Source organism: Varanus komodoensis, unplaced genomic scaffold, assembly GCF_004798865.1.
Source record: "Varanus komodoensis strain SLA01 unplaced genomic scaffold, ASM479886v1 scaffold6_2, whole genome shotgun sequence".
Classification (NCBI taxonomy): domain Eukaryota; kingdom Metazoa; phylum Chordata; class Lepidosauria; order Squamata; family Varanidae; genus Varanus; species Varanus komodoensis.
In genome coordinates this window covers 2,366,032-2,390,283 of record NW_025336346.1, presented here as the reverse complement: position 1 = coordinate 2,390,283, position 24,252 = coordinate 2,366,032, and the positions used below count along the sequence as shown (strand labels likewise).

At 50.5% G+C, this 24,252-nt stretch overlaps 1 protein-coding gene across 2 annotated transcripts in view; it reads right to left on the bottom strand.

Moving 5' to 3' along the window:
• Window positions 1–2,041: 2,041 nt before the first annotated feature.
• The window catches only part of SEMA3B (semaphorin 3B), a 52,936-nt gene continuing 30,725 nt past the window's right edge, over window positions 2,042–24,252 (bottom strand). The window contains exons 5-18 of one of the 2 annotated variants that reach the window (XM_044451190.1): window positions 18,286–18,405; window positions 18,020–18,113; window positions 17,078–17,197; window positions 15,012–15,157; window positions 14,508–14,622; window positions 13,451–13,520; window positions 12,730–12,874; window positions 12,094–12,313; window positions 10,483–10,574; window positions 9,103–9,144; window positions 7,807–7,964; window positions 7,477–7,532; window positions 6,435–6,574; window positions 2,042–5,757 (exon numbers count right to left, since the gene is read on the bottom strand). In XM_044451190.1, the coding sequence (XP_044307125.1) occupies window positions 5,296–5,757; window positions 6,435–6,574; window positions 7,477–7,532; window positions 7,807–7,964; window positions 9,103–9,144; window positions 10,483–10,574; window positions 12,094–12,313; window positions 12,730–12,874; window positions 13,451–13,520; window positions 14,508–14,622; window positions 15,012–15,157; window positions 17,078–17,197; window positions 18,020–18,113; window positions 18,286–18,405 (1,980 nt within the window). In that variant the 3' untranslated portion in view covers window positions 2,042–5,295. Of the gene's footprint in view, window positions 5,758–6,434; window positions 6,575–7,476; window positions 7,533–7,806; window positions 7,965–9,102; window positions 9,145–10,482; window positions 10,575–12,093; window positions 12,314–12,729; window positions 12,875–13,450; window positions 13,521–14,507; window positions 14,623–15,011; window positions 15,158–17,077; window positions 17,198–18,019; window positions 18,114–18,285; window positions 23,830–24,252 lie in introns of both variants that reach the window. The other variant, XM_044451191.1, reaches the window with a different exon arrangement.

Below are 24,252 nucleotides of genomic sequence, written 5' to 3'. Positions count from 1 at the left end.
TTATTTTGACAGCTTACTTTCTAACACCTGTCAAGAGAAAGCAGAGTGAAAAATGAATCTCTTAGCAGCATCATGGGGTCAAAACTCATGGTGTGTGCCTGCTGCACCTTGTGTAATTTGGTGTCCTGCAACAGCAAGGGATAAGACTGATGGCCTTCTTGGCCGCTTCCAACTCTTCTAGTCTACATTTCTATCACTCTATGACAGCAGACACCCTTCAGCACATTGTCCAAGTGAAGTCTGCCATTTCAGAATCATGCAAGTGTGTGAATGTATACATTCAGAACTCTAAAAATTATTTTAAAATGTTCAAAAGCATGTGCAAATTTCTTGTGCTTAAAGCATTTTAAAAAGGGCTGATGAACCAGTGCCAGCCCTTCCAATGTGCTGCTTGGGCACTTTGAAAGGGTTTATACTACCTTTCAGATTAGATATCCTGAAAAGCAACCTTTGAAGGGGGTGGGGTTAAAAAAAGCTGTAGCAAACACAAATGGAGTCACAACTGCAGCAGGAAGAGGGCAGAAGTTGGTTTTTGCACAGAGTCCCCTGGGATACCTGAAGAGGAAAGATGGAGGAACAACCCACATGACCCTGAATATCTGTTAGGCCCACCAAGGGTTGTTGCAGTAACAACCCAGCCTGCATAGCTTACATGCTATGCATCTTACTACAAGAGAGTCAAAATTAGCAAGTGTTCAGGAAACTGTGATACAAGGTTGTTCTTTGAACATGACACGATCATCAGCTGCTGTGACTGGCTTGAGATAGTGGGGAAGTGACTCATTCTTTGGCTGTCCCTAAGGAATGTGTCATCAAGGAGGAGCTGATAGAGGGGTTACAGTGAGGTTGGAGTTGAACTTCCCCCTATATTTGCACACAAATGTAAATACTACAAAATGCTGTAAGCATCTAAGTGACTTCATTCAAAACAAGACTACACTTGGGTTGTGCTGCACCTGTAGAGTTCTCACTGCTTGGAGAATTTGGAAGTAGGGGCATGACCCTAGCCATGCTTTCTGAAAATCAAATCACTTTGGTTTTCAAAGCTTTATCTTGGGGTAAATATATGTGATTATGACTGCATCCTTAAAGATACAGGAAACTAAGAATGGATAAGAGGCAGTGTCCGTGTAGGTCCTACTGCTTGCCTCATTGCCATTCCAAATAACAAGGTCCAATTCTGAGCTTCCAAAGCTTAGACCCTAACTGCAGTTCTATGTGTTGAGTACAATATTCCATTAATATAGGAATGTTCTGTATGGAGAGTTTTAAACAGATCGTATAGAAAATTCCTGCACATTTGTATTGCATACAAATGGAACCTGCTACGAAAATTGTAGATTGGACTGGTCCTTTTCAGGATACTCCATTCCATTGCATTCCATTCCGTCAATCAGCATTTCATGCCCACTGATTATTCTTGGTGCTCATTGGGCTGTTCTGGAAAGTTGCCCTGGTTCAGTCCCCTGTGGCCCCCAGGGTCAGCCTCCCATGAAAGGGGCTGAGGTATCCGCCTCAGGCAGTGGAGGAGGAGGTACAGCCAGTTGTGTGCTCTTCTGTGTGCTGCCCACCCTCTCCCCAGTGCTGCCAGGCTCCCATGATTCACTTTGTCCTTTTGCTGCCCCCCCAGTCCATTGGCCCCCCTCAGAGCAAGTGCTAGGTAGGCCAGCAATCTTCAAGGGCCCAGCTCTGAGGAAGGACCCTTTGAACTGGCCATTTGTCTCAAGCCATGCCGTGCAGGTTGCTTTTCCATTACAAGGACTTCCACAAAATTGCTGAGCCAGATAATTATACTAATTAATTCACGATAGCCTGCCTGATCTCTGCAGCCTGAAGAGGTGGGTACATGGCTTTATGAAACCAAACAACTCTTTGTACTTTAATCACTGGAGCCATAAACAAAGGTGGGATTTTATTGACCTCCGGGAGAATCCTTCTATTTCTAGAGCAAGGACAAAGGCAACATTCTGGGTACTATCTGAAATGTATGCATTGCAGTTTTCTCTGAGGTTTCTGTTTGTGTAACATAGGATGCACCAAGTTAAAATAACTGCTTTATTACATTAATACATTCCCACCACATTGGATCCAGCACAGTCTTTACACTGCTCAAGTACATCTGGAAATGAGCAGGGCCACATCCCTCTTCCAGCAACTACTCGCATTCCCTGTTCCCTTGACCTGCACTCGCAGCCCCGGACAGTTTTCTTCCGGCCCACCAAGGTAACCCACCCCTTCCAATTCAAAATCAAATGAAATCAGATGTTTCCATGGGATTGCTGTGAATTAGTTGGTGCTGAAAACTGTGAGGTAAAAGGAGTTTAGCACATTGAGGTTTAGGCCCCTGCTCTGCCATAGGCTGACTTTTGGCCAGTGACTTGTCCTTTGCTGCTATCTATGTGTCCCATTTTGTAGTGATGACCATGGCAGTTCTTGAATTGCCAGGTTTTTTCATGGCCCAGAAAGGCTGTCTGGTTTGTTTTCCTTATAGAGTTTGCCATAGGCTGAGATAAAATACATAAATAATACCCAAATTAGTTCCTACAGATCCCCATGGCACATTCCTCTGGGCTTTCTTTTTCACCACAAAGCTCCAAAAATAGAAAGAATCCCAAATAGGATTCTCATATGCTACACAGTCAATATTATCGATTCTTCCTGGACACTGGAAGAAATGGAACAGGTGGAAAAGCTTGAGCTTTAAAAAAATTAAAAGAACATCCAAGTATGCTTGCCAAGTATCATCCAGTAGGTTTCAGCTCTTATATGCTTTTTAAACAAACCAGTCTTGGATCAAAAGGAGCTGCCCTGCCTATTATTGGCTGTTTCTGGGGTTGCAAGCCATTGTGTGACATCTGTGGACCCAGGCAGATTTCCCTGGGGTGGCTGCACTGGCAACAAGTCACCTGAACAACCCATGGCTTTTTGTAGGAATTGTTGCACCCAGAATGGGTTCTCATGTTCTCTGAACCTGGTCATTGACCTGTTCCAGGCGGGGGAACCAGCTAGCAACCCACTACCAAAAACGAAACGAAACAAAGCAAAGCAAAACCCTTGCTGACTTTGCCATGAGGCTACCAAGTGAGCCCCAATGCCAACTGGCACAGCTGCCCCTCCCAAGATCACAATCTGTTTCAGGCTCACTGTGGCTTTCCCCCTCTTGTCCTGGATTTAGCAAACTCTAGGCCAAAAAAGGTAAAAAGGAAAAAGCCATGGCAAACCCGAAACAACTTGTGATTGCAACACGGAGGAGAAAAAGCTCCTTCTTCCCGCAGGGTCTACTGGGATACCCAGGGACAACCACCTACACTGAGCCCAGCTGAGGGCTCATGACAACCCACCCGGCCATGATTTATTGCCAGGGTGGCTTGCTGTGATGCCAAGCCATGGACCACATGGAAGGTCATGTGCACCTGTGTGCTTCACAACAGCTAGGTCACCTGCAGCTTTCACACAAAACACAGGAAGCATGTCACAAATATGACTCTCCAAGCTCTTGGGTATCTTGTTTCTCCTGAAGCCTCTCCCATACGTCTCTTGCAGTGCAATCCTTTACCTGTCTAGAATTTTGTTTTCAATGGTGCTTCTTCCCAGGAAATACATATGAAGGATTGCAGCTCTAACAGTAGAAAAAGTGGTCATACTTGCGGTCTAATATTCTGAAGAAGTAACGCAGTGGTCAAACAACAGTTCTCCCCCATAAACTGAAATGGGGAAGAAGATGGTATAACTATGTGGTATGGGCGCATTTTCCTTACTGCAACAAATAGAACTTACGAAGTGCTTTCGAAGTAGGTTAGAGGATAGTAGGTCAGCCATGCCAATTCAGATGCCTCTGAAATTCTCTGGGCAAAACAGCTGGAGGTATGCTAAACCTGTCTGGGGACATACTGCTTTAGCCAGGGGCCTGAAAAGGAGGAAAACCCTACGTTTGGTATGCTAGCATGCTGCAAAGAAGTTGGGCAGGACTACAAGCCCCTCTTCCCAGCATCTGCTTTATACCAGGAGGGCATCAAGGCCAGCCCAGAACATTTTGCTGCTTCAGGCAAAGGACAAGAGGGTGCCCCACAGCTCCAACATCCATTGTGGCTTCGGATGATCTGCTCATTGCAACCTTTCTCACTGACAGGACAACTGAGGGCCAGCTCACATCCAACTGTCTCAAGTGTCGGACGATGTACTGAGGGCTAAACAGGCCTCAAAGCTTGCGTCCTTATTCTAGTACAGTTTTGCAGTGTGAATTTAATATATAATCATTCATTCTGTTCCATTCCTGAAAAACTGTGGATTTGTCTCATTTTCCTGCTCACAAGAGGATGGCTTTCAGCTGGACTAGCTGAGCGGACCACATCCTTCCCTGATGAATTTTACACCACAGAAACACCTCAAATCCCAAAGCCGGTCATCTGCAGAGACTTCTTCCCCATCTTCACCCACCCTCATGCACGCACGCATGTGTGCACGCACACACACAATCAGTCAGAGAAATTTCAGTCAGAAGGTCTACCCACAGACCTTTGGGCAACCCAACAACAGTCCTGTTCCTTCAGTCGAAGGCTCAATCCCGGTGGAACACCTGGTGGTGGATTTACATTCATCAGTAAACAAATATTGTTAATAAATACACGAGTGGTTCTTGTGTGTCTCTGGAAGCGGAGAGCACATTGCTACACTTTGGCCCACAAGGTGAGTAGGCTTAGCTATGAGAGGAAGAAAAAAGGGGCCTGAAGCCCAGCCTATCGAGAAAGAGTTTGGGGCAAGGGTATTTGGCCACTGTTGCGAGATGCATCAAGGTTCTCTCCTTGTCAGGTGATGATGTCTGAGCACCATGGGAAGCTCCAGAGCTGAAGGCCACCTCAGTCCCTAAATTTCACCTTGGCAGGCAGCAGATCCTTGAGGATGCCTCCTCCACACACCACATTCGTCTCCAGCTGTACTTCCCATGACACAGGGACACACAGGCTGCACCTCTCCATTCAGTTGGCGCCCTGATCTTTGGTCGTGCATTAGGGAAGAGGTCTGGGGTGCAGCACCTCCCACTTCTGTCAGGTTCTGCTGCTTTATGCCAGGCTCGGAGGAGCGGCAGCTACACTGCTATGATGGCGATATTCCCCTACATACTACGACTGAAGCAGCAGCCAGGATTCTGGGAGATGGTGTGGAAGGAAGGCCTCTTCACCAAGCTGGAGGAGCCACACACAGTCCTATTCTCTCTCCCCTGATCCCTTTCCCCACACTGCCCCCTGCTCCCCTGGCCCCCTCAGCAAAAAGGTTGTCCAGCCGTCTTCTCGCAGGTCACCAGATGTCCGTGCTCCGGGGCCCCCTTTCCGCACGAGGCACTTCATGTGTTCTCCGGCTGCGGGCCTTCCGTTTCTCCTCCAGGTGCTTCCACTTGTGACTCTTGGCCTTGACACTCAGTGGAGGGAGCAAGAGCGGCTTCTTCTTGGGTTGGTGGCTCTTGCGGCTCCACAGCTGCTCACACACCTGGTCCATGGTGCTGAGGTTGGGATGGTCCACCAACTGCAAGAAATCCTGATACCAGAGCTTCCGATGGAAGGGTTCCGTGGCATCCTCCTCCCAGGAGAGGGAAAGAGAGTCAGCCTGCTGGGCATAGATCACGTCAAGCCGGAGGCGGAGCAGACTCTGCGTGAAGCCATGCTCTGTGGCGTGGCAGTGGTAGAAGCCGGCGTCTCTGCGCTGCACGTTGCGCAGCAGGATTCCCCGCTCCATCCGGATGACTCGATCGTCCAACAGCACCTGGAGATTGATCAGCACAGAGAAATGGGCCTGAGAATACAACTGGGGAAGAGAGATCCAGATAGGGCAGGGGCTGAGAGGAGAGCCACAAAAGCTATAGAGGGAGGGCATCCCACCCATGGTGCTTCTGCTTAGAAACTGGCCTGTGCAGCAGGCTGCAAGGCGGGCAGGTACTGTGGCTGAGGGAGATGGAGGCTAAAGGATCTCGGCCCACGCATCACATGCTCAGCTTCGGCCAGCAGGGAGACAGGAAGATGCTTCCAAGACAAGGAGGGTTGGGAGACGAACTGGTATCAAGGAGGAACAGCTTTTCTACATGATGTTGTTGATTTGCTACATCTACTTCCAGTTTAATTGCAGAAATGAGATTTGAACACTGCATGAGGATCTTTTCCTTTCCTGCTTTTCTGCAAAATAACTTGAAGGTGGTGCTGTGGAACAGCAGAATGCCTGCACGTTCACAAAGGGAGATCATGCTTGCTTGTGCTTTCACCCTTAAATGCCTTATTTTCTCTACTCTGATTAGACACAGAATCAAAACTGGACTGTCCAAACTTTGTCTAGAAGTGCAAACAGAGAATGGTATGTAGCAGCGCCTGAAGGCAGAACTCATTCCCAGTGACGCAGGATCACGAGATCTGGCCAGCCTTCTTTCCCCTTTGCAGCCAAGCGGGTACCTCTTTCCTGGGGGCAGTGCTGCTCTTCTGATAGGTCCACACCACCTCCGCCTGCAGAGACTTAGGGAGGCACTCTAGGAAGGCACTGCTGCCTTCCACTCCGTACAGCTTCTTTTCCGGCACGGCACTTCGCTGGGGATCTGCAAAAAGAGCGGGGGTAACACAAGGGAGGTGAGCTGAAGCCAGCCCCATCTGTTAATACAGGTGAGGGAGGGAAGGCAGGAGCAAAGAGGTGCACGTGCGCCCCACGCAGAGAAAGAGCACCAGACTGGAGCTCAAGATGGCAAAAAGGGGGCACCATTCTTGGAGCAGGCTCTCCCTCTCGGGGAGCAGCACGCGGATCTGGGAAGAGGCTCTGCGTATGCGCGGGAAATACCTCTAGGATTCAGGGAACACTTGCTTGGAAGGGAGCATTTGTCCATGGGAAGGGGGAGGGATGGGATTGCTTCAGCCTGAAGTGGGCAATTTAGCTGTGAGTCATTTCTGCTTCAAGGATGGATTCCACTTGATGCCCTAGAAAAGGACTTCTACCATCTTTTTCTTTTTCGGTGGCACAGTAAAATGGGGTATCTAATTTCTTATTCTTCAGATGACTGCATGGAAAAGGAACAGCAGTTAGAAGAAAGTAGTTTCCAGCTGATTCCTTTTATCTTTTCCTAGTCAGGGTGCAGCTGCCCGCGGTTATGAAGTAACATGCAGGCCCTCCCTTTATCAGCACTTCCCAGACTCTGGCATTAAAACCTGTACAACAGAGGTGTGGGTGTGGGAGTGTGAGAGTGTATCTTTCACTCACAGTATCTGGCTCTCATTGGATTAAGGCAGTCCACCCCAACCCGATCTTTTCTACAACTTTTGGACTGCAACTTAGTACGGCCAGTGCCTGCTGGGGGTGATGGAAGCTGTAGCAAAAGACATCTGGCTGGGGAAGGCTGCAGTAACCTTGCTCCAAGTCTGCTTTTGCTCTGGCAGGGATATGTCTGATGGCAGACTTGTGGAATCGGGTGTGATTGCGGCCGAGAGCATCGGGCTTCAGTGCACTCACCTCCAGAGCACAACAAATTGGGATCGCCATTCCTCACATCCTGGCGCCGGAACCGCCTGCCAGGAAGGAGGGAGAGACAGAGCACAAAGTTTAGTCGGGAGGTGCGTCCAGCTAGCGGCCAGATTCCCCTGCAGGAGCCACACAGAGCACGCTCCTGCGCAGGCTGTGCCCCCAGGATCGCGCTGCAGAGGTGGCCCCTACTGTGCATGCCCGGTCCTGCCCCTGGACAGACGGAGGCAGCCCAGCGCTGGGCTGGGACCCTCCCCGTTTCCCCACGCGGCACACGGCGAGGCAGCGCTGTGCTGGTGCCCGGCGGTGCTCTGGCCCTACCGTTTGGTGTTGTGCATGTAGCGCGTGCAGGCGGTGCCATCCCAGGCACAGTAGGGGTCCCGCGCTAGGCAGCACTCCGCACAAGCTTTGCCGTAGATCCCACAGCGGTGCAAGGGCAGCTGGGAAATGGAGGTCCTGGAGCCCATGTAGAGCTGTTGCTGTTGGGAGACAAAGCCACGCGGCCCTGCTCAGGCCCAGCCACGCTCTCCTGCCCAGATGCTCCCAGCCGACGGCAAGATCGCAGCTCAGCCACCTGAGTGCCACAGCCCCAGAGAGACAGACACTGACCCCTCCCAGGGACAGGGAGAAGGCAAGTGCCCCCCCCCCCGGAACAGCATGGCCACTGGCAGCCTCGACAAGCGGGGATACGACCAAGGGCACCATGGCAAGTGTTCTTTCTCAGCCTCTCTGGTGTGTATTTTGCAGGTGCCCAGGCTGGCCTTCTCATGAGGATGGCGCGATCCTCGGCCCCAGGTGATGGGTGGCGGGAGTGGCAAACTGTTTGCCCCCTCCCACTGGGAGGACCAGCCAGCCTGTGAGGCAGCACTGCAGTGGGGGGGGGGGGCGTTGCCGGCAGGCCTCTCTGCAACTGCCCCCTGCCCTCTGGCTCATTCCAGGCATCCTCCAAGTGAGACAGCTGGAGGGCTTTCTGCAGAACTGGCCCTAAGCAAGGCGTTGGGGGGGTGGGGGGCTCCCCTGGAGAGGGAGGGAAGGAGAGAGCCAGGCTAGCAATGGAGAGGGCGTGGCAGTGGGCTCTCTCGCTTCAGGCAGTGGGAGAGCCTGCACCAGCACTGGTAGATGCAAGGTTCTCCAGAAAAGCACCTCCCCAATAGCAGACAAGCAATATAGCAGAGACTCCCATAAACGCAGCAGATGGGGAGGGATTCTTCTTGAGGCCGTGCAAAGGTGAGGAGAAGAAGGGAGAGTACTTCCAAAGAAGACAGCTCTAGGAGTCTTGATGAGGGGCCATCCCTCGGGGAAGCCTGAAGTCCCACTGCTAAACCAAACAAAGATGTGGTGGGAAGTCCTGAAGGAGTCGGGGCAACTACAGCAGCACCATGATAGTTAAACCCAAACAAGCACCCTCGTCAGTGAAAATATATACATATAACACTTCCTGCCCAGGTATTTTCCTACACAGGTCTCTCTACCCAGAAGGGTTTATTTGCTTAGAATACTCATAGGCCACCTTTTAGGATCAAACAAAAGCCTTCCCTGCATTCAAAGATTTGCTGCCTCCCTGCATTTCTGCTCCCACTTCTTGGCTCCCCAGTGTCCATCTGTTGTTCTACCTACCCGCTTGGAAGAGATCTGTATGCTGGTAACTGGAGAAGAGTCCTGCCAATGAAAAAAGAGTATTATGATGTAACTGAGTGTCAGCATCCCAGATGTCCTTCTCAAGTATTCCTCCGCTGAGGGCCAGGGTCTAAGCACTTTTCCAGGGGAAGCCTGGGAATGGTGAACCTGCCTGATTCACTTTCTATAACCTTTACCTTTTTCTACACAAATTAATCCTATCCTATCTCTGCATCAGTTTGCAATTTTAAAGTCCTCACAGAAGTTTCTGTGCATTTTTGTAGATGTTTACATGAACACAAGAATTTGTTTTCTAAACAATTTCACCCAATGCACAAGTTTTTTTGTTAGCATCTTTTAATAACAGATGGGGTTTTGTATCTAGTTTTCTCTAATGTATGCATTGCTTGCACATATATTTTGATCAGAGAACAACTTTTTATTTTGATACACCTTCATGGACTGTTTTGGAATCCATCATTTTGTATCCCTTTCTGGCTGGATTGCATTAGGCTCCAAGTGTATTGAAAAGAAAGGAAAGACTCCCTCCAAATGCTAACAGTAAGACAAACTTGGGATGAAATGGCTCACCAGCTGCAGCTGGTTCCATCTCTCATGCTAAACTAACCTCATGGGAGATTCCAGTTTTTAAAAGAAAGAGGCAAACTGTTATGCGGAAAAGTTGAGCTGACAATGGAATTTATACCTTAGATCAGCTAGTAGTTTTGGAAAATGAATTCCTGCAGTTCTCAGAATTGTGGATTTCATGCCATTCATTGTCTAGTAGTAGTTGGTCCATCAGTGATGAGAACTTCAGATTTTGTAAGAGGAATTAACTGGTTTTTAACCAAAACCTACGCCTACAATGTCACCTCTAAACATCATTTGGAATGTAGTAAAACAGATGTTCAGAAGGTCAGAGCTGAATGGAATAAGGATTTGGATTTCACTGTACAGTTTAATGAATGAAAAGGTACTGTAGATTTGAGAGTGAGACTGATTCAAGAAAAAATCAATGTTTTGTGTATTTTGGACACCTCCAAGGTTTGATAAGAAGCAGGCAGGTAGTTCTGCCAGATGCTGGTGACAAAATGAGGACCACCCTGGCTTCCTTCTGGTTGGAAGTCATTGCTCATATAAATTTTATTCCTCAAAACAGTGGGCATCCAGTGATCAAAGGCTGCTAACCCAAAGAACTTCATCCCACCCCATTCCAGAGCACCCAGGTTACTCACTCTCTCCGTTTCCCAGGCAAAGTCCTAAATGTTGTAGACAGGAGAAACAGGGCTGCCCTGAAGGGACACTGCTGCATTGCGGTCCGCTCACAATGCAGCTGCATCGGCTCAGCCCCAGCCAACCTTCTCCTCTTGCCCCGCTCACCTTGAACACCTGCAGCTCCTCCAGCAGCAGCTCTTCCATGTTTTGCCAGCTCTCCTTGGGCACAGAGACTACCTTCAGGACTGTGCCAATGTCTGCCAGGAGGGGTAAAGTAAAGCCACTCAGCACAGAAGGGGGTTACAGCAAGTGGAGGCTTCCTGAGTCCTCAAGACAACTCTGAAGAACTATGTCTCCTTTCTCTCCCTGCTCCCCACCCACCTCTCCCAAGAAAGATTGCTCACAGCTGCAGAAGCCATGCAAGGAAGAAAAGTAGGCCAGTTCAGGTTGCACAAAAGGACACAAGTTCCAAGTTGCAGATGTGGCTTCTCCTCCCAATCTGATTGAAAACAGATACTCTGATGCAGGTTTCGAGAGAGCCTCCCCCAGCCTGGTACTTTTCAGATAGCCTGGGCTACAGTCCCTCTCAACCCAGTACCAGTGGGGAGTGATGGAAGTTGTGTTCGAAATATTTGGAGGACACCAGGTTGAGGAAAGGGTTTAGGGGATTCAGCAGCTACCTCAGGGATCTTGTTCCAAGCCATGCTTGATCTTGTGCTAACTTTGATCTTGTGCTAAAATCAAAGCCACCTAAGCATCAACTGCAGGAAGAAAAGTGGCATGATAGATCAGGGCAGACTAGACATGATGGAAATCCATGACTTTGGGGTGGGTGGGGAAGGACGAATGGCAGCCTTATGGGCTGTGATGATGACTGTGTACGTTAGCCCTTTTCCTGGTGAAAAATGTTTCCCCAAAGATTCTATTCACCCCACAGGAGAAGACTTCCAAATATGATACCGATCCCTGCATGTTTTTTCCCTCCAGGGCAAATAGCAGAATCAACTATTTCAACTGGGGAAATTGGGCAGGTCCCAGTCTGACTTCCCACCTTGGCAAGCCATTAGATCAAGGCAACAACAATACGGGATCCTGATCACAGATCACTCCTGTTGATGTTGCTTAACCCCAAGGCAAAGTCTGGTGCTGGAGCTGGGTTAATCGGTTTCAGTTCCCGTAATACCCATTTTCTTTGCTGAAATGGAGACTTCTATGGGAATAATCTGAGCGGGGTCCAACTTTTGTTTGGGCCTGAACACAATTCAGTGGAAGACATTTCAGCTCCTGCTATGTCTGATCAGATCCCCTACATCTATCAGTCGTGTGGTGCTTAATTAGATATACAGAACCCAGTGCAATCCAGATACTTCTGTTAGTGCCCACCAGGCATCCTTTATGCTATCTTTTAAGGGTTTTTAAAACTTAAACTGGGAGGCAGATATGCTACATAGCAAAGGGCTGACCTCAGTGCCACCTTCCTTTGGCATTAAGAGAGTGGCTTTGTGTTTTGGACCCTGGCTCTCAATTCTTCCTTGCACTTCAGTTACTGGGAAAGTTCCTCATCTTTCTGCCTCGCCTTCTGGGAAATGAGTGTTTTGCTACTAACCCTGCCCACTACCGGAGTCATTTTATGGACGGCCAAGTCGCCCAGCATGCCAGCCATTTTCCTGGAGAGCCTGCCACACCCCCTCAGCGTGCCACGTGTGCCCGCTGTCCCAACAAGGGTGGGGACCCTGGGCTACGCTCCCCATGAGGAGAGAAGGCCTGCAGACACACCTGTGCCTATGAAGAGGACGTCATAGTGGCCATCGGCTGCTGCCACGCGGTCCACTGCGATGCGGGTGAAAGTGTAGCCCACGTTAGTTTGCAGGAAGACGGGTCGCTGCCCGTGTGGCAGCACTGGGTTGTACATCAATGGGTGGTTGCGGGCAAACTGGATCACGTCATCAGGGAAATCCTTGGTGGAACTAAATGTGCCAAAAGTTTTGCTGGGACACTGTGAGGGGAAGAGAGGAGGGAGGTGAATGGGGACAGGAGCCCATGGATGTAAAAGATGTCTACTCCTAGACGACCCTTTTCATAGGCCTGCGTGAATCCCATATTACTCTCCTTCTAATCCAATGGTGCCTCACCATTCATTTTCCCACCCTCTCATGCAGCTCTGCCCAAGTCCCCGGTTCTGGCCTTCTCCTTTCTTTACTGAAGCCCCAAACTCCTGCCAAGTACCAGCCACAGTCCGGATGCGAAACCTTCCTGCAGCACCAGCCCTGCTCTCTCTCTTGCCAGCATCCTGCTCTTCTCCTCTGGCCAGGCATTCCTCAAGCACATTGTTCTCTGCATGCCCACATCTCTGCTAGCTTCCATGGCCAACAGCCAGGCTTCACTGCAGGATACCCAGTCCAAGGTACGCACCATTCCTGGGCGGGGATAAGGGACCCGGCCTTGGTAGGACACCCACTGATAGTTGGGTCCCTCCTTGTGAGCAAAAGGCCCCAGGAAGGCTCGGCGGATGTCGTTCATGTGGTACACGCAGACAGCAGAGCCTCTGAAAACAGTGCTGCGGGAGCAGAGTAAAGAGGAGCGTTAGGGGAAGGTAGGGAAGGAAGCCTGGAAGGAAGATGGAAGCAACCACATTCGACCCACCACTCCACACGGTCTGCAGAGGTGGTTATTGTGACGGCAGCCTCAGCTGCTGCAGCCTGGTGGGAAAAGGCAGCTTGGCTGGAAAGGGGGTGGGTGGGGAGCAGGTCATGATCTGTCGGTAGTTCCCTGATTCACAGTAGATCGCCAAGGACTTCTGACTCCCAGATGTTTAGCAAACATTGCAATCAAACAGCTGCCCCCACCGAGATTGGGCTGCTGAGAGGGAGGAAGCTTCAGCATAACCAGAGTGGACCTTTGCATGAAAGGACTGGGAACTCAGCTCAGTTCTGGGCCTGAAAACAAATTCCAGGCTCAGCAAGCGCTCAGAGGCAGCCTGTTCTGGGATTCTAAGGGTGCACCTGGCACACTTTTCACACCTGGATCTGCACAGCAGACCTGGAAGCTCCAGTAAAAAAACAAAGGTGATCTGACAAGCCTGGAGTCTGTCTACCCCTGAAGTAAGGCACCCACTGGAGACAGGAATCCTTACCTGGAGGTGGTGAAAACAGCATAGAGCAATGGGTTACGCTTGTCCCTGGTTGGCAGCAGGAAGACATCCCCTGAGCAAAGCAAAAAGAATTGCAGATGGAGGGGAGGAGTTGGTGGCATGAAACACTCCACCCTGTGCATGGATCATCTGCTTTCCACCCAAAGGAAACTGTGACCTGACTTGGAAGTGATCCTTCTCTAGTCCACACACCCAAAAAATTCACCAGAGGAAGGCAAATCTAGTCCCTGCCTATTTTGAACCTATGGCAGCCTTCCTGAACCTGGTGCCCTCTAGATGTTCTGGACTTCAACTCCCATCGGCTGCAACCAGCTTGGCCAATGATCAGAGGTGATGGGGGTTGCCTTTCAAAACATCTGGAAGACACTGCTTTGGGGAAGACTGTTCCTGCAGTGGTTATGAGGTAGTAACTCAAATTTTCAAACAATTGCAAGTTGCACAATATCCCAGTGTCAGACTCTCTAAAGTAACAAGAACTGTAGACACTGAAACCAGACCCCTTAAGACCACAGGATTTGGTTGTAATGGAGGCAGGAGACAAAGAATAACAGGCTATCTTAAGATTATGACTGTAGGACAGGAAAACCTGAGTTGTTTCAGAGGGAAATGTGTTCATTTACTGTGCTTTGCAAGAGGCGAGGTTGTGGAAATGATTAATGCAGAAGCAACTTGTTTTATTACACCAATTATTGCAAAGTCTTAGAATGAGATGGCATTGATGATGAAACAGATTGCAGCTGGCCCCTCAAAGTGTTATGAGATTCTTAAAACATGTCCCACCAGAGTTTGGCTCTGTATGCACATGTATGAGCGTGCACCTCTTTCTGTTCCAGAATGTAAGAGATGCTAATATAGCTCCTAAGTTCCACTGCCTGGAGGCTGGAAGGCAGGGCAAAAACATAAAGACAGGGAAGGCTGTGAAAATGAGGGATGTGCCCCCTGCCCCTATACCATGCCCCTTTCCTGCTGTACTGCAACCTCAAATGTCCCTTGCCTCCTTTAGGATCATCCAGCCCCCCAACAGTCCCAAGTCACTCACGAAGCTGGTCAAAATGGGTGTCGCTCCCATCACTGCCTGGGACGGCACACACCAGCCGGGCCTTTAGAAATGTTGTCCATTTGTTCACCAGGCTCCTCTGTCCTCCCATATCATTCTGCAGGGGGGGAAGAGAAGAGGCTTCTCAGGGGCTAGCCAGGGAGACGTCCCCGCTCCGCGGCTGCTGGGGCCCCATTCTGCAATCTCAGTGCCTGCCTTCCAGCAAGGGCCCCACACCAGCAGCCGACTTGCCACCATGGGGATCAAGGCACAGGCCTCAATGTGAAAAGGCCTCCGGAAGGGTGTAACTTATCAGCCTGGTGGAGCAAGAGTCTCCCTGCTCCTGCAATAAATTCCAGTGCCAGCAACCTGCACCATTAGTCGCTGGTTCCGGTGCTGGGCCCTCCACAGGCAACCCAAAGGCCGACACCCCACGCGCAGTCTGCCCAACCCCATGGACGTTCTCATTATCCTCAGCCCCGGGGGAAGCAAGCCCAGCACACTCACCCGGCAAATCTGGCCAATGCGAGCAAAGGTCTGCTTGCCCAGTCCCTGGGATCCCTCCACTGCCGTTTCCCGGAAGAAGAAGAAGATCTTGTCATCATCAGGGTTCTCGCTCTCCGGGATCCAGAAGACATCAATGAACTTGGGCTCTTGGGTCAGAGGGTGGGGAGAAAATGTCAGTATAGGGCAAGGAGATGTTGGGGCTGACCTCTGAGGATGGATGATCCAAGAAGTGTGCGTGGAGGAAGACACGAGATGGGCAATGCTGTACAAATGACTTGCTTCCCAGCACTTGGCTTCTCCTCTACTTAGCTTTGAGGTTTAGAAAAGAAGATACTCATAGGTCAGCCAGTACAGTGCAAGTGGTTAGAGTCTCAGGCATGTAACAACATGTAATGATACATTTATTACAGACAATAATAAGCATTTATGATAACACTATAAACAATAACAAGCATGCAAATAAAAAGCTATCCCTACAATGCAATCATGTTTGCAATTTAAGCCAGTTGTGAACCTTTTGAGCCTACCAGCATCTCAAATAGAACCAGTGTGGTGTAGTGGTGAAGAGCGTGGGACTGGGTCTCAGGCGATCTGGGTTCTAGTCCCCACTCAGCCATGGGGCCAACTGGGTGGCTTTGGGCCAGTCACAAACTCTCCGCCCAACCTACCTGACAGGGTTGTTGTTGTGGGGATAAGATTGAGAGGAGGAGGAAGAGAATGATGTAAGCCACTTTGAGTTCGTAAGAAACAAGTGGGATATAAATCTAGTAAATAAATAAATAAATGCACCATCTGCATTTTGTTTAGTGAATATTCACTTATAATGGTACATAAGTGGGATTACTAGATTGCACGCTCCTTAAACTATTGGTTCCCTAGTTATATTTTTATTAAGACTCATTTTCATTTGATTGAATTGTTCTAGGGTATGACTTCTTTTGCATATTCTGTCATTACTATGCACTGAAAGCTGCCACGGGTCCAACAATGCAGATTGTCCAAATGTCAGCAGAAGGAAATGCCTAATGCTATTTCAGAGGGGAAAATTAATGAAGATCGATGAAGACTTCTCCCAATAATAAATATAAAAGAGCAATGCAGATTGTCCAAACATCAGCAGAAGGAAATGTCTAATGCTATTTCAGAGGGGAAATTAATGAAGATCAACGAAGATCCCTCCCAATAATGAATGAATGAATGAAAAATAGCAGCTCTGTAAGGACACAGGAAGCTGCTCTAGGCTGTGTTAGACTGCTGGTCCATCTCGCCAGGTACTGTTCCTACCTGTGACTGCAAGTGGCTCTCCAGGGCGAAGGGCCGTCTCACAATGGGGTCTCCCACCCTTCAACTGGAGATGTCAGGCGCTGAGGCTGAGGCTGCCTGCATGCCAAGTGTGGGTTCTACCACTGGGCTTCCCCATGTCTATAGGCCAATCTAACTGGGACCACACTGTTCTCACCTCCCCAACACACACAACACAATTTGTATTTGTGCTTAGAGTCACCCCCAAAGCTGCTATTAGCTTGGGAAAGAGACAGGCTCAGATGCTGGACCCATCTTCTCCTGCTCAGTGTCAACCAATGGTTTGGGAGGGGCATTTTGATCAGATAAAGGCCAAAGGAGGAACAAGTTAAAATTCTTTCACACAGCATGCAACCTCCTGGAATTTCAAAGCGGTAATGTGGGAGAGCTCACTTGTAAATGAAGCAACTGAAACCCTCAGAAGATCCTAGCTGCGTGTCTTCTCCATCGTGTCTAGCCTGGCCTGTTGCCAGGTTGGTCTGAGGTCAGGCTCCAGCCACAAGTGGCGGAGCCCATCCATCAGTCACTATACAGCTGGAGAGCAACCTGATTGTGAAGCAGCAGAACCTGCACAAGTTGTACGAACTCTGGATTTCTCAATCGCACAGATGGTCATTTTCTTCCACCCCCAAAACAAATGGCCCACCAGGAGAAGAAAAGGGGCAACAGACCAAGTGTAGGAGAGCAACTGGCCCTGCAGTCCTCTCCTCAAAACTGACCCATTTCCCCTTCTCTGGGATGCTCTTCCCAGCCCCGTCACTGACCATTGAGCCATCGGGAGTCATGTTGCTCGGTCCGGATGGAGGGCCTTGAGCCCAGGCTGCGGAAGATGGTGAAGTCCCGGCCCATCAGGTCTGTAGCAACACCAGAATAAAGTTCTTCCCCTGCCCACCACAGAAGGATAGTGGTTAGAAGGGTCCCTGGCTCACCTGATCTGTTCCCAATCCCTGAACGCAACCAGAGCTGGTGGACATACTGCAGCAAGCATAGGGAACTGGCCGCCCTCCAGGTGTTCTGGACTTCTATGCTCATCAGTTCCAGTCAGCATGGCCAGTGGTCAGGGATGACGGAAGCTGCAGTCCAGAACATCTGCCCCACCCTACCCCCCTGGATTGGATTATGCCCCAGAGGCGCTTCCTTGGATCCCCATGCAGGACCACCCCTCTTAAACACAGAGCATTTCCTGTGCAGAGTGCCAGGTAGCAGCAGCCATTCCTGGAGCCCCGCTGGAACCCAGAAAGGAACATGCACCTCGCCCCCCCCCCCCGCAGCCAGCAGTTGCATCCTCAGCAGTGCCGGCAAATGTACGCTGTTCCCACATCCAATGGAAAGCAACATCCACTTCCCCTATGCAGGAAAAGCTTTGGCAGCCCCCAGAGCACAACCCCTCTCATCCTAGAGCTCTGTCGTGCTAGCGAAGTCTGATGCAGGCTGTCATCCAGAACCTGGGGAGCCCCGGGCTGCCTAAGCCAGCTTCAGGGACTTTGTGTTCTTGACAGAGGAAGTATCACCTGAAATTCAAGGCCTGTAGTAACCGCCTGCCCTGATCTGGATGCTAGGAACAACCCACTGCTTTCTCAGGTCAAGCCCCCTTCAAAAATTGTGTGGATATGAGAGATGGAGAGACAGGGAGGCGTTAATTTTGGGGGCATCCCACAGAATATCCTTACTATTGGTAGAAGTAGTTTGGGGGCCTGGTCCCTTACCTGCAAGCACTGAAGCAGCCATATGCCGTGGGTCATAGGGGCTCTTGCCTTTGCCATCCTCCAAGCTCCTGAGGTCCAGTTTAAACACAAGGTCCTGGAGAGAGGAGCAGGTACATCAGCAAAAGGGACAGTGAGGAAAGCTGAGGACTCCTGTGGCTCCCCTGCCTCAGTTCCAGCTCCTGCAGCTGCTCTTCACCTCTGTGTGCAACCCCGCCCCCACTACAGCCATCTTGGCACCCTGTGGACCCCAGTGGCGCTCGACTGACCTCCACATGCTGTCCGACTTCGACAAAGCCGCAGGTAGGGTGGAAGGCCCCAGTGCCACAAGCATACAGGTGTGTGCGGTTGTAGAGGTGAAGAATCTTGACAAAGTTCATGCACTCAGCCTGCAAAACAAGAGCAGTGCTTGTGATTGAGCAAGGCACCTTCTGGACTCACGGCTGGGAAATGAGTCGGACAGAAAGAAAAGAGAACCTGTCTGAAGGGCCTGAGAGGAATCGATGGAGCTGCAAGAAAGGGAGCCAAAGGGTTTGGATGCCTGTACAGGAACAAGGGAGCTGAAAGCAAGGACTATTCTCCATCCCTGACTATTGCATGCTATCCAGATTCTTACTTCAGATGTGCCCCTGCTCCTGCCAGAAAGAACACCTCATGGGGCAGGCAAAAGCTGGGAATGAAGTGGCAGAGGCCATCACAATGTCCAAAAGGAAGCATGACAGTTTGCCAGTGCTGCTGGCATTTGCTGGGTTGGCACTTTCCTTGTTTCCAGACACCCTCCCCTGACATTGCTGAAATGCCGAGGCATGTGGGAGCCTCTTCTGCATCAAACCCGTGCGGTGGAAGATGTCCCGGTGCAGCGCTGCCCTTGGGTGATTGAAAGGAAGCCTCCCGTTTCCTCCAGCAGAGGGCGCCATGGGAACAGGCGTTTTGCGGAACCAGAAGGCATCAAGAGGGATAGGGGAGCCGAGTCAATGCCTGTCACCAGCAGACACGAAGACCCCCGTCTGGCTGCTCCGAGGCCCTTCTTCCTCCCCAGCAGCTCCTCCCCTGCAGCAGCCAACCTTTGTTTGGCTCCCTGCTAGGCCCAATTAACTCCTGCAGGATCCCTCCTTCCCAGTCGGCTCATTAAAAGTGGCTGATGATTTAAATGTCTGGTGTAACTGCGGCAGAATCCGTCAGGCAGTAACCTGTGAGCCTGGGGAAGGGGCGAGCCTCGGGAAGCGAACGCAGACGGAAGCCGCAGCACTGTCCAGCACTGTCAGCCCCCCTGAAAGGTCTCCTAGGAGGTCCCGCACAGACAGACGCGGAGCCCCGCGGAGCTGCCTCCTGCCTGGTCTCCCGGAGGCAGATCGAGCGCATGCCTGCCAGAGCGGCCGAGGCAAACGGGGCTGCGGAGGGCTGAATGGAGCCGCTTCACACGCGGCCGGCAAGTGCAAGGCAAACAGCTCTTCGTGGCAGAGCAGCGGGCGGCAAGACCGCAAACATGTGGGGGTGGGGGGTGGGGAGAAGAGAGCACAGGGCCATGCGATACTCAGAGCAGGCCAGCCCCCTGGATGTTGTCAGACTACAGCTCCCATGAGCTCCAGCCAGGATGGACAATACTCAGGGATTTAAGGGGAATGTAGTCCAAAACATGCAGAGGGCACTGGGACCAGGAAGACCAGAGTTCAAGCCACAGCCCTGTCACCGGTGCAGCGTTCGAACTTTTCATGATTTGACAACAGGACCAGGAAGAGAGCACCGAGGCCAGCATGTGGAAGCCGGACTGGGGCTCAGCGACCCAGGTTCCAGTCCCCACTTGACCACAGGGCTCGCTGGGTGGCTTTCAGCCAGTCATGAACTCTCAGCCTAACCTACCTCACAGGGCTGTTGTGAACATAGCATGGACAGCAGAAGAGCGATTATGTAAACTGCCTTGGGTTCTGTGTCAGACGAAAGAAACACTGGATACAAATGTGAGGAATAATTAAAACAAGGGAGAGAGACCTTATGACTTGTTTACAACAGGCCTCATTGTCTTACTTAATTTCCTTTCAATTTACCCCTCCTTTTTTCATGTGTGCCTATAACTCACTCCCTCTCCAGCACACGCACATGCCCCCCCTGTGTTCCCTTTTGGGAATTTGGGCTGAAATGTTTCATTCCCTTCCCCAGTTGCCTCACAATACTCATCAGTAACTCATGCATCCTGAGGCAGGCGAAGTTCTGCCTCTGTCCCGTCCTGTCCCCCCCGCACCCCGCGCCCATCACACACACTCACACACACACACACAATGGAAGCAATGACCGCATCTGCAAGACAGTCCATGGGGGAAAGGAGGGAAAGCGCATTTGAAGAGGGAAGGAGGGACAGAGGGAAGGGAGAAAGGGGGGTGGTGAGCAATGGCCAGGGAGAGGATGCCATCCAGCGGCACACCCAAGCGAGTCACGCGAAGGGTTCCCGCAGATCCTCATCCTGCATCCAATGTTTCTCAGTGACTGTTCAGGTGAAAAAAATGCAAGCCTGGACATGATTAGCCAAACACAGTCTGATTCGCTTGCTCATTTTATGTGGTGGAAGACGAATTATTGAGAGATGGAGATGGGGGAGGAGTATGCAACACACGCAAATGTGTGGAAGTAGCCCCAACTGCTTTTTCAAAAAATCAAGGAAAGCAGCTTTAGGAAGAGGCAATTCTGAATAAAGAACTGGGCTGGGGAGGATTTGGCTTTGGCTGCATTCTGGGCCATGTACCAAAAAACAAAGTTAACTGGGAGCACTGGTCCCAGCTTTGTGTTTGCAGCGGGGAGGGCCTTAGGCAAGACGGGGGTTCACCACCACCTCAGTTCTCTCCCCACTTAGTCTCTGTCCCTGCTCCTCAGACCACTGCCTGATGGTGGAGCACAAGCCAAGGCAAGGAAGCAGCCCCATTGCTTCTGTTTCCAGTACTTGTCTGGCCCATGAGGAACAATGAAGAGGGAGTGACAAGCAGTGGGAGCAAGAACAGGGCAGGAGAACTCGGCAGCGGCAGCGGGTCTCTGCAGACACACGGGTGCCCAGGTTCCGAATGGGTTGAGGGACAAAAACACATTTGCTGCCCCGGTTGAAGACTAGCCGGGGGATGTGTGGGGGCAGTGCAACCCCACTGGTTCTTCTGTACTTCTCAGCAGCTTTCAGAGGTTTCCTCCTGGCCAGTTTCTATGTGCTGGGCTTGGAAGGCTTGGTGTTAAGGTGCTTTTGGCCCTTCCTAGAAAAGAGGTCTTGGAGGGTGGTGATGGGACTCCGAGCCACCTCATGACTGCTAGCCAGTGGGGTGCCAGAAGGTTCCATCCTGTCTCCCTGTTTCTTAACACTCGTGAAGCTGCTGGAGGAAGTCATCTGGAAGGCTGGGGTGAAGCGTCATCATCCATGTGGCTGACAGCCATCCACACATCCTGGTGAAGCTGTCAATCACTTCAGCCAAGTCTGGAAATTGTTTGGGGGTGGATGAGAGAAAACATGCCAAAATTTAATCCAGACAAGATGGAGGAACTGTGCATTGGGAAACCAGTCTTTTTCGATGGAGGTTAACAGCTGGTCTTAGATGGGGCTGCACTCTTCCTGAAAGACCAGGAGCATAGTCTGGGAGTCCTTCTGCACTCTGGGCCAAGCGGGGAAGCCCAGGTGAGCCGCTAGGCCTAGAAGTGCGTTCTACCAGCTTAGGCTGATATGCCAGCTCTAGCCCAGTCTGGAGAGGATGGCCAGTGCCTCAGTTATCCCTGCGTTGATGATGTCCAGGCTGGGTCACTGGGATGTGCTGCACATAGGGCTGCCCCCGAAGACAATCCAGAGACTTGATTTGGTACAGAATGAGACAGCCTGATTCAACCACGTAACTCCTATACTGTGCCAGCCACACTGGTTAGTGGTTTGTTTCCAAGCACACCCTGAAGTACTGTTCTCAAAAAGCCTTCAAGCACTTGGGACCAAATTAAAGGACTACCTTTACTCCCTGTCAGCTGGCCTGTACTTCAGATCAGCAGGAGAGGGCCACCTGTGAATGTAGTTGGGTGAGCAGTGAGAGAAGGCCTTTTCTGCAGTGGCCCCATGCCTCTGGAATCAGGGGCCTGCCAAGCCCCAGCATTACAAGCTTTTAAGAAGGCCCAGAAAGCCTATTATTTACCATAGTCTTCCCTGAATACATTTATTATTCTACTGTTCTACTGTTGCTTCCACCGTGTTTCATTGCTTTTTAAGGCCATATTGGTTTTTATGCTTTATCACTGTACACTGCATTGGGAAGGCATCTGCCCTGAAAGCAAGCTAAGAAATCGTTTAAAGAAAGGTTCATAAATGATGTGCCAACCCTAGGGAGCAGCTTCCACAAGTCAGCAGCTCCCCTTCACTGTCCTCCTCAGCCACCCAGAGCATCCATGGGTTACTCTGCACTTGCGTATCCTGCAAACAAGAGCTTCTCATGTGGGAAAAACATCCAGGCCCAGGTGTCCTCTCTGTGGCTGTTGTGACTGATGCTAACACCTGGCATTCTCATTCAAGGCGAGGGAAACTGAAACCCAAGAATAGGGATGGTGCTCAATGTGCAGAAAAGGTGCGGCCCTTTAGGTGTGCAGTTGTGCAGCCAGTGGAGAAGAGAGAGGGGCCAGATGCAACGCGGCTTGGGGCATCAGACATGGCCCCCATGTTCCCACCCCGCTGTCTCAACAATTCTCCCCAGAGACTGGACATGTGCCACTGAGCTTCTGCTGGGTTTCTCCAGTCCTGTCATTCCTCGAGACATCAGTCATATCTGACAAGTCAGAAGGACGGGCAATATGACAAACGGCATTCTTGGAATGCAAGACAGTAAGGAAAGGCCTGGGAAGAAACTCTGGCCCTGGGGCCCTTTAATGCCAGGCAGTATGAATGTGGCAAATTAAGCCCAGGCTGTGTCTCAGTGGTACACTGAGCTACACTGTCCTCTGCATGCAGAAGGTCTCAGATGTGATCTCCAGGCAGGCCTGAGGGAAACCCTCCCTGACAGCCTGGGCAGCCATTACTGCCAGACAGTGCAGGCATTACTGGCCACTTTCTCTCTTCCCACTGAGACACAGGGTGGTGCCGTGGTGAAGAGTGCAGGTCTGGGATGCAGGAGATCTGGATTCTAGTCCCCACTCAGCCTTGGAGCTCACCGGGTGCCTTTGGGCCACTCACAGACTCCCTGCCAACCTACCTTATCCTTCTTGTGAGGATAAAATTGAGAGGATGAGAATTATGCAAGCTGCCTTGAATTCCTTGGAAGAAAACAAAGCAGGATACAAATAAAATATACTTGAGTTATCCACCACTTCTGTTAACCCCACATCTGCCTTGTTAAAAAATGTAGATGATGATGTTCCTTTTGCTGTGAGGCTCAGTCCCTGCCCTGAGATCTCATTGTCGCTGGCCTCAACGCTCCAGTCCTCTTAATGTTCATTCCAAGTGTGATCTTGTGGCTTATGTTCTGGTAAATGCTTACCTAAATTGTGACGTCAGTGAATTTAGACAAGCTACAACCATCAAGAGTTCCAGAGAGATTGGTCCCGGTCCCAGTCCCAGGCAAAATGAGTAGGCCTTTGTGCTAAAGCCTGCACCAGGCTACCAGCACCTGAAAAAATCTGAGCTTATGCGCAGGGCATCATTTTTCCAGCTAAAAGCTATACTGGGATTTTTGCTCTTGTTGAACAATTGTCAACTTTCCAAATCATTTGCACAACAAAAGGGAGTTTCTCATTTTTGTTCCAGATTTCTACATATTTGCTCGCAGCACTGAATGGCACTACTTTCAAACAGAGAGGAGACAACAGGGCAGGGTCTTTTAAGTTCTCATAATTCACATTCAATCTGCTTAATACAGAACTGCCCCTAATTAGGGACAATCTCTGCTAAGGAAAGGGGATCAAAGGAAGTTGTTGCTAATGGCACTGGATTTTAGTACTTTTAAGATTTATTTAGTTGTAAATGGGGAGCATGCTTGTGAGTGCTCCCCCCTCCACCTCTCTCTCTCTCTCTCTCTCTCTCTCTCTCTCTCTCTCTCTCTCTCTCTCTCTCTCTCACACACACACACACACACACACACACACACACACACACTCACACACTTCTCCAGAGCATCTTATCCACTTTCTGCCAGGCAGGTCCTGAGTAAACAGACCTGGGTTTGTCACATCCCCTTCATCACTCTTGAGTGAATGCAGGAAGACAAACAAGCTCAGGACTTTTTGTTTTCCTGCCCTTT